The following is a 14187-nucleotide window of genomic DNA, read 5'->3' as shown; positions in this document are numbered from 1 at the left end:
GTTAATAATGTAAACATTTTTAGGATTTCGAACATAATTAACAAGGAGGGATCTTCATAACACAACCCCTATAACAAAGTGCAAATAACAAAAAGTGCAAAAAGTCAAGATATTCCCAAATGGCGAGTATCTTTTGAAAGGATATTTTCAAAAGGCTCAACCCAAGGTTTTGAGCACAAAGATCAAGCAAACAATTTTTTTTGACAAGAGCTCGTAGAACAATGATGAATGTGGTGTGTTTAGATTGATTTCATTACCACAATTTCCAGGACTATTGAGGAAAGGCTAGATAAAGAGGGGAGGAATATATATAGATAAGGACTTGAATTCCTTTAAAAGGACAAGATCTTGAGCGTGCAAGAAGATGATTTCCAGAGTGAGGAGGAGAGGATAGTAAAGGATCTTGAAGAGTGAGACCTAATGAGGGGGAGGACTTGAGTGAAGAATAAGCAGAACTTTGTTCAATTCCATGTCTAAGTTCAATTAGAATCTAGCTTAAACAAAGGGCAAAGAACCATTGGTGGTTCAAGATCAAATTATCTAATTGAATATCTTAGAAATTTTCATTGGGATTGTGAAGTGAATGTAGATGACGAGTATGACTAACCTTAGTAAAAATAATTACATAATAAGTGAGGATTTGAGAAGAGTTAATAATATTTAGCAAAAAGACTTGAAGATCCATATATGGACTATACATGATAGTTAAGGACTTGAGAAGATATCAGCACAATTGGGAACAAAAATGAGTTGATTGAGTTAGATGGATGAGAGTACAAAGAGTAAAAAAATAAAATTGAGGGAATTGTTGTAAGTTGTTGGTCTAATTGAGTGAGCAATTGAGTAACATTAAGGAAGAGTGATGATGATATTATAGTCTTTGTGAGGCTAGAAACATGACTTATTGGATAATCTAGGGTACTTAAACAATCCACTCTGAATTGTAAGTAAAGACTAAGGATTTGTTATAGCAACATAAAGGCCTAAAATCTCCAAAGCCAAAGACAAAATTAACCATTAGAAGGGGAACATTAATCAAGGATGGGTAGGGTGAATGGCCTCATTTTTCTTGCTATTAATGTTGGGAGTAGTAATATAAGCAATGATAAAGTGCCCCTAGTGTTTGGATATGAAGTGTCAACATCAACACATGAGAAAGAGGGACTTTCTTTTCCATTGGGAACTGGCATGGTGGTCCTCACCATCATCTTCATTTCTGCAATCTTCTCATTTTGCTATCATTGGTTCCACCTCAAGAAGCTCATTAATCCTTACAATCCACCATCACCCTCAACTAATTCTTCCACTAATACTAACCACATCAATTCCTCTATTAATGCTAATTACATTAGTTTCTCTCCTAATCATAACTATATGAATCCCTCATCAATGATGAGCATGAACAAAACCATGGATAATGTAAGAGCTTGCCATCTTATGCTTTTACATTCTTATTGTTGGCTTTTCATATTCACTCACCTCCATGTTTTGATGGCATTTTTGTTTGATAATAAAATCTCTTATTTATTTTTCAATATTTTCTGATTTTCATGTGTTTTGTTTTCCCAGATTTCATGTCCTCCTATTGTCTTTATGGCCGGAGAATATACTCCAAGATTCCTCGCCTTTCCTAGCCCCTTAATATTTGATTCTTCAAGACAAGCTTATAAAGACCCTTCCTGTGATGGTGATGATAAGGTGCATCCACATGACTCCAAAGATACTCATTGAGAATTGCTTCTTAATATTTTTACAAGGTTTCCTTGCTTTGCTTGTGCACACATGAACTTGTAGATATAGTTAGAGCCTAGAGGTATCCTGGTGAATAGATTTACTTTTGTAATTTCCTAATTTTGTTGGAGTTTTACCCTTCCATACACTACTCCCACAAAGGGAGATGTCTTTTCCTTTGTTTTTAGCTTGTTTTTTATTTATGGTTTACACCTTATTGGGACATTAATAGTCAAGGACAATCTAGTTTCATACTTATCTTTATTGTATGGTTCCCATTGATGCAAACTCCCTCACTTCACTTGATGAACATCACATTCATTTTGTCTAGAATAAAAATCATGCTATAGTTTAAGACAAATCTACTAGCTTTTCCAAGTAATTCCAACCATATACTAGCCACTTCAATCAATCAATAGTAATTTTGTTGTTTCTCAACCATTGATCATTAATTAGTTCAATTAGTTAGTACTAGTTAAGTTGTTTGTCTTGTGGTAATATAAAACAATCCAATGGTCTCGACATTTTGCGCATGCATATTCTCTCTCCACACCATCAAAAATCCATTCTGAACACTTTTTACACAAACTTGAAGATAAACAATGATAATAACTAAAGTTGTATAATATTTCTCCATGGCTTGGCACATTTGCAATACACTCAGCCATAACTATAATTGATTGTGCGATGGAAAACAAAACATCGCAAGAAATAAATATATGTCAAAAGGTGAGTAAATGTATATGCAAAGCTTTTAAAAAAATATTCTTGTTCAATCTTGGACATATATCCATCATGTGACCTATTTCAATGAACAATAAATACACTACCCAAAAGCTCACACATACTCATATTGTTCACTTCTCGCAATGTAAATTTAGCCCTCCAAGTTTTACTTTAGCCGTGATGCAAGTCTAATATTATTTCACAATTCTTTGAACATCTCATAAAGCATTGCAACCTGCTATTCTTTACATGCATATTTGATATCGGTAGTCATATGTTGTTTGCGCTCCATCTCTTGAATTATCACTGACATTTCGCCCTAGTTTTTGTGTGTAACGTCAAATTTTCGTGGTTTTAAAATGTCTTAGTACGTGACAACGGTTTGCATTTTGAAAAAGGAAACAAATGCACAAATGTTCAAAAATCTAGTCATTGATGATGAGAATGGGTACTCCAAGAAATATATGATAAACAAGTGTTATCCTCAATGTGTTCTATATCTATGCATGTGAGTCTCCAATCAATACATTGATGTCATGGACTGAAGTTGTAGCCACTCTAAAGCGCCAATACGATGACCTCAAGGGCGGTTCCGATGGAGTTGAAAGACAACGACTAGCCTTCATCCAACATTGGTCGTCCTCTCCCTTTCTTGAGTCAGTGGGCATCCACATAAGATGGAACTATTGCATCCCTACATTGATTTGTATATAACACTTGTAAAATTTCATAACTAATGGAAGGAGTTTTTTTGGAAAAAGAAAACATCTTTATGATTTGCTATTAATAGAAAAACATGTTAAATGTTAGTTCCAAAAAATCATAGGCTTGTTACAAATGAGTGGGAACTCTATATACCAAGTAGCAAGTAGTACCATCATATTCTAGTCTTGAGTCCTACATTTACTATGTCCCAACCATAGTTATATAGGATATTACCCAATTCTAAATGATCATCACACTCTAATAAACATATATTTGTTGTAATCCTCTCTTAGTACTAGAATACCCTGACCATAATCATGGTCCTCACGTAGGTAGCTTGAAATATAAACAAGAAGTTAATCAACAACCTTTTACTGCAATTCCCTAAAGAAGACTCACATAACAATAAAACCCCTCTTATTTCCTAACCAAATTGAGAATGTTATGTTGCTTTGTCAATGTAAACAACATGCAAGATTCTTCTCATGGTTTTCACTTTTTCATTCTATAATGTAGTCGGTGCACTACAAATTACAAAACATTTTCACCTTCCACTTTATTTTAGCAACCATCATCATCATACTATTTAGGGAAAAGTACCAGGATACCCCTAGAAGTTCCAAATTTACCAAACTACCCCTATGTCCATAAAAATACACTTTATAAAGTAATTATACACTCAAATCTACAAGCCCTATTTACCAGAATACCCTTAAAACACAAATTTCTTTACTTAAGAGATTCTTTGGGTCCTTTGTACTTACTTTATAAAGTGTATTTTTTTGGACATAGGGGTAGTTTGGTAAATTTGGAACTTCCAGGGGCATTTTGGTAAATAGACGAACTTCCAGGGGTATCTTGGTACTTTTCCCTACTATTTAAAGGAGAAATAAGGAATGTGGAGGGGCATGTGCAAAGGTGAAAAACACTAAAAACGTAAGTTTACAAAATCATCATCGTAATACTATTTGTGGGAGAAATGGTGAAATGCCCAATATCTCGATGTGGCAAGTGCAAAAGGGGAAAACATAAAAAAGAAGGGTGTATAAACTCATCATCATAATAATATTTATGAAAGAAATAGAGAAATTGCCAATGTCTTAGATATGGTGTGGAAAAGAGCAAAAATGCACATTTTTACAAAATATCAAAATTTTTACATTCCAATCTAGCTAGTTTCGAAGGGATAAATCAAACCTAGCTAAGCCCAAACCAAAATTAGCCTTATCTAAGGCCAATTTAAAAAACCTACCCTAGCTATGATTAATTTTATTATTGACCCTAGGTAGGTAAGGCTAATTTCTTAATCGGCCCAAGGTTAAGGCCAAAGTTAGATTAGTCTAAGCTAAGGCCAATTTCATAATCTACCTTAGTCGCCCTAATTAGAAGAGATAGATAGATAGATATTTTTAGCATCCATAAAGATGCCAATATTGACCCACGGGCCTAAGTACAAAAGTTATCTGTATGTGTGTCTCCTTCCTAAGAAGGGACATTCATACTTTGAAGCACCAAGTCTCGATGAATAGATAAGGCACACACATATGATCTCAACCTTCTAGGTGTTCTCTTTAGTGTGACACTCAAGTCATCACCCCCCCTTAATATATCACCATAGCTTTCATGAATTGCACTATATGTGAAGCATGTGAAAAGCAACTGATACTCATCATCCACTAGCCCTTCCTTGCATACCTTTATATTTGGCTGATTTTATTCTATATTGCAACCTAAATACCTAGGTTGTGTGACCGAGTGTGAAGGAGTATTAAGGCTCTATGACAGGTAATACTCATGTTAGTAATGTGATAAGGTTGAACATGATCAATAAGCCATCTTGTCTTATATAGAACCCAACATTTAGGATTGATGTTTGCAATGTAATATTCTAATTTTGTCCTTTAGCATCTTTCCACTTCTTCCTTAGTGGGTCTGTTAACCTTTCCTCAATAACTACATATTTTGTAGCATCACATGAAAGCTCGAGGAGATCTTCCACATCCCATCTTTTGAACCATTTTTTGATGTCAACTACCCAACCGAATGAGAGAATTTTACTCTTTGTGATTCTTTTGTAGTTTACATCCAACATTCCACGCAAGATATGGTAATCTATGATTTGGCATATTCTTGACTTTTGTAATGTATCTATATACTTTATGTAGTGCTAATATCTCTACAAGTCGAACACTTGTTTCCAAAAGCATAACTTGATAGGAGGTGGTGTATTTCACTCTCAATTGCCTCCTTAAAAACATCTTTTGAATCTTCTCAATCTCATTCCATGTATTACGAGAGATAGTGCCTCCCCACACTTCTACTCCATAAAGCAAAACTTGTGTTACCATGTCATTAAATAACATTAGTTTCACTTCCTATCCATGAGGATCACTTTGGTTGCATTTATTTTCCAGCATATAATAACTTTTCCAACAATCTTAAAGTCTAGACTCACAACATACACACCATTTATTTATGGTACATCGATACCAAGATACTTAAAGCTTTGTACAAATTGTACATGTTCTCCCTTGTATGTAAGCATCGGGTATTGGTAACACTGGATGGTTCACACTACCTGACAGGAATACACGCTCCCGATGAACAACGCTCGGCCACAACCGAGCCTAGAATCAAACACAAAAAACGATTAATGTATGCACAACACAGTGAAGAGAAGAGTACACAGGATGTTTACATGGAAAACCCAAACTAGGGAAAAACCACGGCAGCCCACAGACTGCAAACTATCACTATATCACAATGTACAATAGTAAAGCACCGAGGCAACAACCTCGAGCTTGCTATCTTCGCCATAGGCGGCGGTTACAACAGAGGCAACGACCTCTTCCTCTCTCTCTCTCTCTCTCTCTGTACACAGTTACACACTCAAATCTTGCACCAACAAGAATGACGACTACTACTTTTACTAAGTTTGCCCTAAGTCATATTTATACTAATATGACTTTTCGGCTATTTACAAATATAGCCCCGATGGACTCTCAGAAAACATATTTACGAATATGTCCCTTCATCCGATGAGCACTTCTTACTAGGCCTTCACCATCCGGTGAGCACTTCTCACCGGGCCTTCACCATCCGGCTCTTGCCGGGTACTCGTCATCTGGTTCTCACCGGGTCTTCAGTTGCCGGGTACTAGACATCCGGTTCTCACCGGGTCTTCCGTTGCCGGGTACTACACATCCGGTTCTCACCGGGTCTTCCGTTGCCGGGTACTACACATCCGGTTTCGGCCTCGGCCGAGTTTGCTCATCAACTTTGTTCTTCTCACTTCCCATCCGGAGGGACTTGTTTCCTAACACTACCATCATTTTTGTTTTAGCCACATTTACAATTAGTCCACTACTTTGGCAAAATGCTTTTAATGCTCCAAGTAAACCTTGCATACCATCAACATTATATGAGAAGATAACCACATCATCTACATATAAAAGCATCTAATCCTTCTTCTTTGGCAACCCTATCCACCACTTATTCCAATTTGCCAATGCATAATCCAAGGAGTGTTGGTGACAATGGACATCCTTGCTTAACCACCATGTTTCTTAAAATGTATTATGAGAAACCACTCTCAGTTTTTAGTTGGCATCTAACTTGCTCATATAATTGTGCAATAACAACTTGATACTATAATGGCATGCTAATTTCCACCATTCTATTCCAAAGCTCACTTTTGAAAGTGTTGATATACTACCTCAAAGATCACATCTTTCAAATGTTTCCAATTTTCTTTAACAACTTTACTCAAAAGAGAGTTTTGACAAATGGTTCTCAACTAGCTAAGTCATTGAAATTGTGGAAATCAAGTAGAGGATGTTCCAAATCTCATTCAAGGTATGATTGCCACTTGTCTTTGATAAGCACATTGAATTTGGAGGATTCGTTGATGAGATATGTGAATGTTAGGTTAAGAACAATAAAAAACAAGGTTGACCAAAACACACTGTTAGATGAACATGTAGACAAGACAAGACACCTACTAAGACATCACCACACATGTTATTATAATTCAGTTTTAAGTATTTAGATTGCACCCATTATTGTAGTTTTTCTTTTCCCCCAAAATGAAGCTACTTTCCCATTAGTTAGGAAGGATTATTACAAAGAGAATGTACAAGGAGGCTTATACATAGATCGGGGAATCTCCCTCCGATCAAGTTCAAGAAAATGGGACTAGTTACATAGCCTTTCAGACTGACTACTTAATGTAAGTACCTATAGCTAAAAACGGTGCCCTTCAATGTTGGCTAGTACGAGACAACTCCTGGGGCCTACAACAAAGGGAGGGTGGTAAGTGAGTCAGAAACAACCAGCATGGGGGATGGTAGTTCCACCTCGGGCCACTTCCTCGTGTCACCATAGGCGTGTTCCGCCATTTCTTCCAAAAGCGCAAACGAGCAATGACCACGTCATTGGAATGGCTGCAAACCTTGTCCAATTGCCCTCGTAGGCAGCTGATAAGTGCAATCCATATGTCCATGATCACTTCCTTGGGGGGTCACACCAAATCTTGAAAGACCTTTAGGCAACGCGCTTTCCATACATACCACATGGTGAAGCCTGCGATCAACATCCAAATTTCTGGGAACCTAGGGGATGCGGATTGCAAGCTTCTCTCAAAACGAATCTTGGCGATTTTGCCTCTCATGCATATGTAGCACCAATTATCCGCATTGAAGGCGTCCATCCACCTATCAACGGAGTGATCAATCCAGGTCGTAGCACTCCACGATGTTGTTTCTTCCACTTCACATGTCGTAAGGAGGCAAGTCACTGTATCCCATACCTTTTGAGCTTGAGGGCAATCCCACATAGTCTCAATAGCTGAATGGCAAAGTGGGCAGCCTAACGGGCTGCCACGTTTACCTAGCCATTCACCAACGGGAACCACATTATGACTGATTTGCCACCAAAAACACTTTATCTTTTCCGGCATGTGGAGACGCCAGAGACCCTTCCAAAAGGTAATGAGCACCTCATCAAGGATGCCCAATGTACGCCAACCACTGCGTAAGGGGCCGTCTAATTGCAGTTGAAAATTCCGGCCCAGTTTGGTGTTGTACTCGAAAAAATGGAGAAATTTTCCATCATGTTTCCACTTGAAATCCCCTGGGTCCCATTCTAGTTTGATGAGGGGACGACAACCATATACCCATAACTTCCAATGGGGTTCCACCTTAGCAACATCCGGGTCTGTCTTCCAGATGTTATCAACCTACGCCACCACGCGGATTGGGTGCCAAGCGCCCCTACTCTGACTCTCCCCAAAAATTGTATCTCTTCCTGATCCGTTCACACCCTTCAGCAACTTAACCATTCCAGCCTCATCAAAGAGCCTGAACCAAGCATCTTCTCTCACTTCCCCTATCAAAACCCTATCAACTGCCTCAACTATCAATCTCCACATTTTCATAGCTCCCTTGAGGGGAGGGAATGGGACCTCCTAGGCTCCTCCTAAAGCCACCGTGCGTCTCCAATCATCTATAGAGTGGAGCCCTGTTTGCGCCAGCTTTCCCCGTGCTAGGCCCTTAAGCTGCCCTAACATCATGTCGTCACTTGTTCGCACCCGAGGGTTCCAAAATAATTGTTGTCTAGACCATTCGATTAGTGTCTCCGGCGTGTGCTTGACCAAATGATGTTGTACGTGACACCATGCCCACAAGAAGGTCGTGACCCTCTCCTCCGAATGTTTTGCTAGTTTTTGACAAATTTTGTTTGTGAAAACTAATTCTAATGACATTTTAATGTAATTATCTATTCTAGTTAGATCTTATTATTTTGGTTGAAACTTGAAAGATATTGTTGATACTTGAATGCTTTTCAAACTTCCACATTTTTAAATCTTTCTTTTTAAAGCTGACACAATAATAGCTTGTTTCACATGTTTACATCTTGTCTTATTTCTTGTTCAGCTAAAATGTAAATTATATATGCATATTAAACATAGTAAATTGGTCCACAATTTGTAGATATCGGTTATGCTTTATGCGATGTTGAGCATCAATCATGTTTGTATATCATGAACGCCTTTGTTGAACATTTTTTTGAGAATAAACCACAAATTTAAAGTCCTCTAATGGGCATATTTATTATTGTTCTTGATCGAAGATACATCATTTACATGGCAAAATCATCATGGTAGTAAACGTAAAAGTTATACCTTGCTAACAATATCTTATTATTGCATCCATACTCAACATATTATTATTGTCCATATTGTTGATAATTTGTTATCTATGATTTTTTCTCTTTGAAGAATGAGTCTAATGGAGCATATTAAAAGAAGAAACCTCATTGAAAGATTATTGTATACCACTCATCTTATGCTTTCTCTCTCATTTATTCACAACATTTACATTATAAAAGTTACTTGATGGACACTAAATCTGCGCTCAAGTATTTGGCGTTGTCTTGATGTAGGGATGTAGAGACCATCAAAAAGCAAAATGTCATATGTATGAGGCTATGTTTTGATGTTTTTTGTCATAGCCAAAAGACTCAATAACGAACACACATAAAAGGAGACAAAAGTTGACCAATTGACTATTCAAGGAAAGACGAACATTGAGTTGAGTGGAGGGATAAAGGATGTGTTCCATTTTCTACTATGTGTTGCAATAAAGGTGAAAAAAGAACTTTCACGCCAACCAATGGGTTGGCTATACTTTCCCCAACATCTTGATTCTTGAAAATGAACTTAGAGATAGCATTTATTAAGTAGTAAAAGTGAGAGCTATTATATTAGTAGAATGAGACATGTCCTAGAATTTCTTCTATGTAAATAGTTGTTTGTTTGAAAGGGTAATACAACTTTGCATAATACTCATGAAGGGTGCAAACTTCCCACAAGTTCGTTTTGCCCATTGACCATATATGTCCCTCTTCTATTTAAGTGGGCTGGTGTAAGCATGTTCGTCAACAATGGACAAGGAAAATGTCTTACATGTTTGTGTTTATTACGTACAGGACTCATTGTTAATCAATGTGTAGATGTTATCACAAGTGCTAAAAAGAAAGTTTAATTCATATTAGATTTGCATTTTTATATTATCGATGTATTTAAATATTCGACAAGCTAACTTATTTTTTTCCATTGTGAAAAGAGTTGAAGATTTTTTAATAGAAGAAATGATTCAATGGTCACACCAATTCAAACATTACAATACTGAAAGAGAAATCAAGTGTTCCTTATAAAATGAATATTTCCTTAATACAATAAAAACCTCCATCAGTTAAAAATATTAATTCTTATAGATTCATCGTCACACTTGTTAAACTTCTTAAATTTAGGTGTGCAATCCATGTTAAAACCGTATGTCCTAATTTTGGTTGTATAGTTCTTTGACACTCCCCAATCATCTCTAAGTTTTTCAAGTATTATTGTACCAACAATTTCATGTTCATATTCGCACCTGATGATGTTGACATGGTAAACAAGCATAGGATATTTTGATGCTACATACATAGGTGACTCCATTAGTGCCATGGGCATCACCCCTATAACCAATCAATTAGGGTACGACACTACTCTTAGGTAGATGTTTCACTTCTCTATGCTTTTATCCTCCTATCACCCATTGATAGATGCCAAACGACAAATAAAAGAACAATATTTTATGATCTAGAATATGGACGATGAATGCTTAATTTTTGTATTTGATTCACACTAGGAGAGGTATATTTTAAGTTACAACAATAAAGGAATCTTTACTAGCATGAATTTAGAACATCATGAGCAATAAAAAATAATTGAAATATAGATAATAATTAACACATGGGTTTGTGAAATAGTACAATGTACAATGTCAAGAACAAATGCCACTACTAGAACAAATTTATATGAAAGGTACTTATATAATGCTCCATCTATCATGAAACACAAATCAAATATCACAATCAAGGAGAAGCGTGTGGGTGTGGGCATTGGAAGAAACTTTACTAATGGAAATACCAACAACATTATTGCATGGCCAAGATATAAACATTTATGCAATTGAACCAATCCTACAAGGACAATTTACAAGAAATGGACAATTTCTATACAAATGTGAACATGTGACAATCCATCCATCTTGGAATGCAAATGAGTGGATTAGTGACATGTACAAATGCATCATTTTGAATTGATTGAGAGTAATGACATGTATTTAGTTGACAACAATTGCTTAGAAGTAATATGGAGATATCGATCATTTACAATGTCAAGTAAAAAACCTCTTGGGATTAAATCAGCATGAAAAGTATATGTATGTACAAAGTTTATATGTAGTGCTCCAACCATCATGGAAGTGAAAAGAATTTATGGGTACTTTTCTAGCTATTGATGTACAAAGGTAAGCATGTGACAATTGACAGCAAGGGGGTCATTGGAGGAAGTGGGAGACATGATGTTTGTATGCATCATATATGATGCTCTATTTCGTACATGTGTACAATTGTTGAGACAATCGATAAAAAAGAACCTATGCTTGGAGTACATATGCACAATGGTTGAAATGGAACTGCACTAGTCAAGCAACTATACAATGGCCGCAAGAACCTACCATGGGCAAGCAATGTGCAGATCACCAGAATCATCGCAATCTTGAACGATAATCAAATGACTAGGCATGCTAAACCATGATAGTTATGTATGTACAAGGTGATGTAATGGTCTAAAGCTAAATATGGAGAGAGATGACATTTTGTGCGACCCCACTGACGTCTTCACAACGTGTCAAGGGGACATACTTTTTATTTGTTTCATAACGGGTTGGCGAGATGGGTAGATTCACACTCGATAGTATTGTCCACTCTTATCTCTAATTTTCTCTTGAAGATTAGTGTTGAATCAATGGGATAATATGGACATGGAAGAGCAATGAATGTTGGCATCTCATGGCCAGGCATGTAAACCACAGGAACATCACCAGTAGCCATAGGAAACTACAAACCAAATAAAATAAAAAAACTTAAAAATTAAAGTGATAAAAATACAATTTAAAATATATTAAAATTAAATTAAAAAAATAAAAAAATAGAAAAAGTTTTAAAAATAAAATAAATCAAAATAAATTATATTAAATCTAATCAGCTAATTTTTATTTTATTTTAGTTTTGGCCAAAAATTATAAACGTAAGAGATTTTAGCTTAAGCGAGAATAATTGTGTAATTTGGGGTGATTCAGCTCAGTTAATTTTGGTAGCTAATTGAACCATTAAAAAGGATGGTTAAATAGGATAAAAGACACGTAGATTAGGCATAATTGGATAAAGTTGGGTAAAAGCAGCTAAGTTAAGCATAAAGAAAAAGATGTTTAAATTGAGTACAAAAAGCTAAATCATATATATTAGACGTGGTTGAATTGATTGAGAATTGCGAAATTGAGAGATTGAAAAGGGTGTTTAGATCGGGTAAAAAGTAGCTCAATCACGCATTACTGAAAATGGTTAAGAATTATGTAAACACAGGTTAAACTAAGCACTCAAGAAAAGATTGTTAAATTGGGCGGAATGAGCTAAATTTAACATTCCCGATGGATCCATATTGAGTAAACGAGGCTAGATTACGAAAGAATAAAATATGATTCAATGGGTAAATTGAGCTAATTGAAGAATTAGAAATGCTTGAATTGGGTAAACGTACCCAACTTAGGTACTAGGAAATGGCTAAATTGGGTAAGAGAAGCTATATTAAGCATTGAGTAAAATAAAAAGGACACTATTGAGTAGAATGGGCTAAATTAAGCATTTAAAAACATGATGGTTGAATTTTGGCTAGAATGAGCTAAATTGAGCATTACCAACGTAATATGATCAAAAGTTGGGGTAAACGGAACTAAACATAACACTATAAAACATGGTTAAATTGAGTACACAGAGCTAAATTTGGCATTAAAAAGGGTGGTTAAGAATGAGTTCAAATCAAGCATAAGAAGATTTGGATTTAATAGCATGTATAATATATAGAAAAGGACATTTACACACATACTTGATCAATCGAGAAGAAGCTTTTGTGGTCATGAATCACAAGAGGAGGTGGTGGTGTGGATACAATAGTAGTGGTAGTAGTACTTCCATGGGACAAAATTGCTTCTTTCACTGCTTGGGCCCAATGGTAGATACACAACCCAATTGTTGTGACAATCAGTATACACAACACTACTAACCCAGTCCCAAGAGCGAATGATATCCCTCCCACTCTGAACATTGGCGATGATATCAATTCAAGCTTAATGTTATGATTATCCATTAATATCTTATGTACAAGACCCAAGTATGTTTCGATCGTAGCTCTACTCTTACACTACACCTTAAACCACCGAGTTTGTATCCCTAACTCTGTCGTAATCCTTTCTTATTGTGTCTTTGATCCTTACTTATTAGTCTCGAATCTCTTTGTATCCTACTAGCATTGATTTCCTAAAAATGTTTAGTGGCTTTCAAGGTTTCTTTCAACTATTCCTCAAAACTTATTTTCTTCTACATAAATTTGTCCCCTCTCCTTGGTCTATTAAAGTGACTATTCCTATTATAGCTACAATTAAACTTGATTGATTCTTTGCCTTGAATCTTTTTGAATATACACTGTTATGAGACCTGAACTCTACACCCTTCCTTTGTGGGTTTCTTCTGTACGCTCTCTTACAACTTTCTCTTGCACTACCCCAAGTAATATAGTGCATTTCTGAACTATACACTTTTGACTTTTACTTCATTTTCATATTAAGCATTGACTTATTTCCTTCATTCATGATGTAAGAGTACAAATTTTCATTATTAGATTCTAAATCAAAGATGCACTATTGCAACATCTATTTATATGCACATGAAAATATAAGATATCTGGCTTATATTCTATAGTTAAACATCTATTTTATAGAAAGAAATATAATTTGCCAACTTGTTTATGTAGATTTCACTTGAGAACCACAACCATGTTAAGTTCACCCACATGTATATTGTGCTTTAAAAGACAATGCCAATTATATTAACATATGATGGCAGGTTGTTCTACCACTATAT

At 35.9% G+C, this 14187-nt stretch overlaps 2 protein-coding genes across 2 annotated transcripts; one reads left to right on the top strand and one right to left on the bottom strand.

The window, feature by feature from the left end:
- The first annotated feature begins 206 nt into the window (after nucleotides 1-206).
- LOC147861282 (uncharacterized) lies at nucleotides 207-2266 on the top strand. The gene is made up of 2 exons (XM_087323964.1): nucleotides 207-1419; nucleotides 1570-2266. Exons 1-2 carry the CDS (start codon nucleotides 1042-1044, stop codon nucleotides 1729-1731), a joined length of 540 nt encoding a protein of 179 aa, XP_087180090.1. The 5' UTR covers nucleotides 207-1041; the 3' UTR covers nucleotides 1732-2266.
- Nucleotides 2267-11329: 9063 nt separating this feature from the next.
- On the bottom strand, nucleotides 11330-13785 carry LOC147861281 (uncharacterized). Its single transcript, XM_087323671.1, has 2 exons — nucleotides 13154-13785; nucleotides 11330-12108 (listed from the first exon to the last, which is right to left on the bottom strand). Exons 1-2 carry the CDS (start codon nucleotides 13412-13414, stop codon nucleotides 11926-11928), a joined length of 444 nt encoding a protein of 147 aa, XP_087179797.1. The 5' UTR covers nucleotides 13415-13785; the 3' UTR covers nucleotides 11330-11925.
- Between the last annotated feature and the right edge of the window lie 402 nt (nucleotides 13786-14187).

Source organism: Azolla caroliniana, unplaced genomic scaffold (genome assembly GCF_043228905.1).
Source record: "Azolla caroliniana isolate FFs.n. ecotype wild unplaced genomic scaffold, voAzoCaro1.0.p SCAF_8, whole genome shotgun sequence".
NCBI lineage: Eukaryota > Viridiplantae > Streptophyta > Polypodiopsida > Salviniales > Salviniaceae > Azolla > Azolla caroliniana.
This window is presented reverse-complemented; position numbering and strand designations above follow the sequence as displayed.

Bases quoted from the DNA above. Each gene is read 5' to 3' on its own strand.
- LOC147861282 (XM_087323964.1), top strand. From the start codon at position 1,042: ATGGGTAGGGTGAATGGCCTCATTTTTCTTGCTATTAATGTTGGGAGT. The intron at 1,420-1,569 runs GTAAGAGCTTGC...TTGTTTTCCCAG, and splicing joins TGAACAAAACCATGGATAAT to ATTTCATGTCCTCCTATTGT.
- LOC147861281 (XM_087323671.1), bottom strand. From the start codon at position 13,414: ATGGATAATCATAACATTAAGCTTGAATTGATATCATCGCCAATGTTC. The intron at 12,109-13,153 runs GTATGTGTGTAA...TTTGGTTTGTAG, and splicing joins GCTTCTTCTCGATTGATCAA to TTTCCTATGGCTACTGGTGA.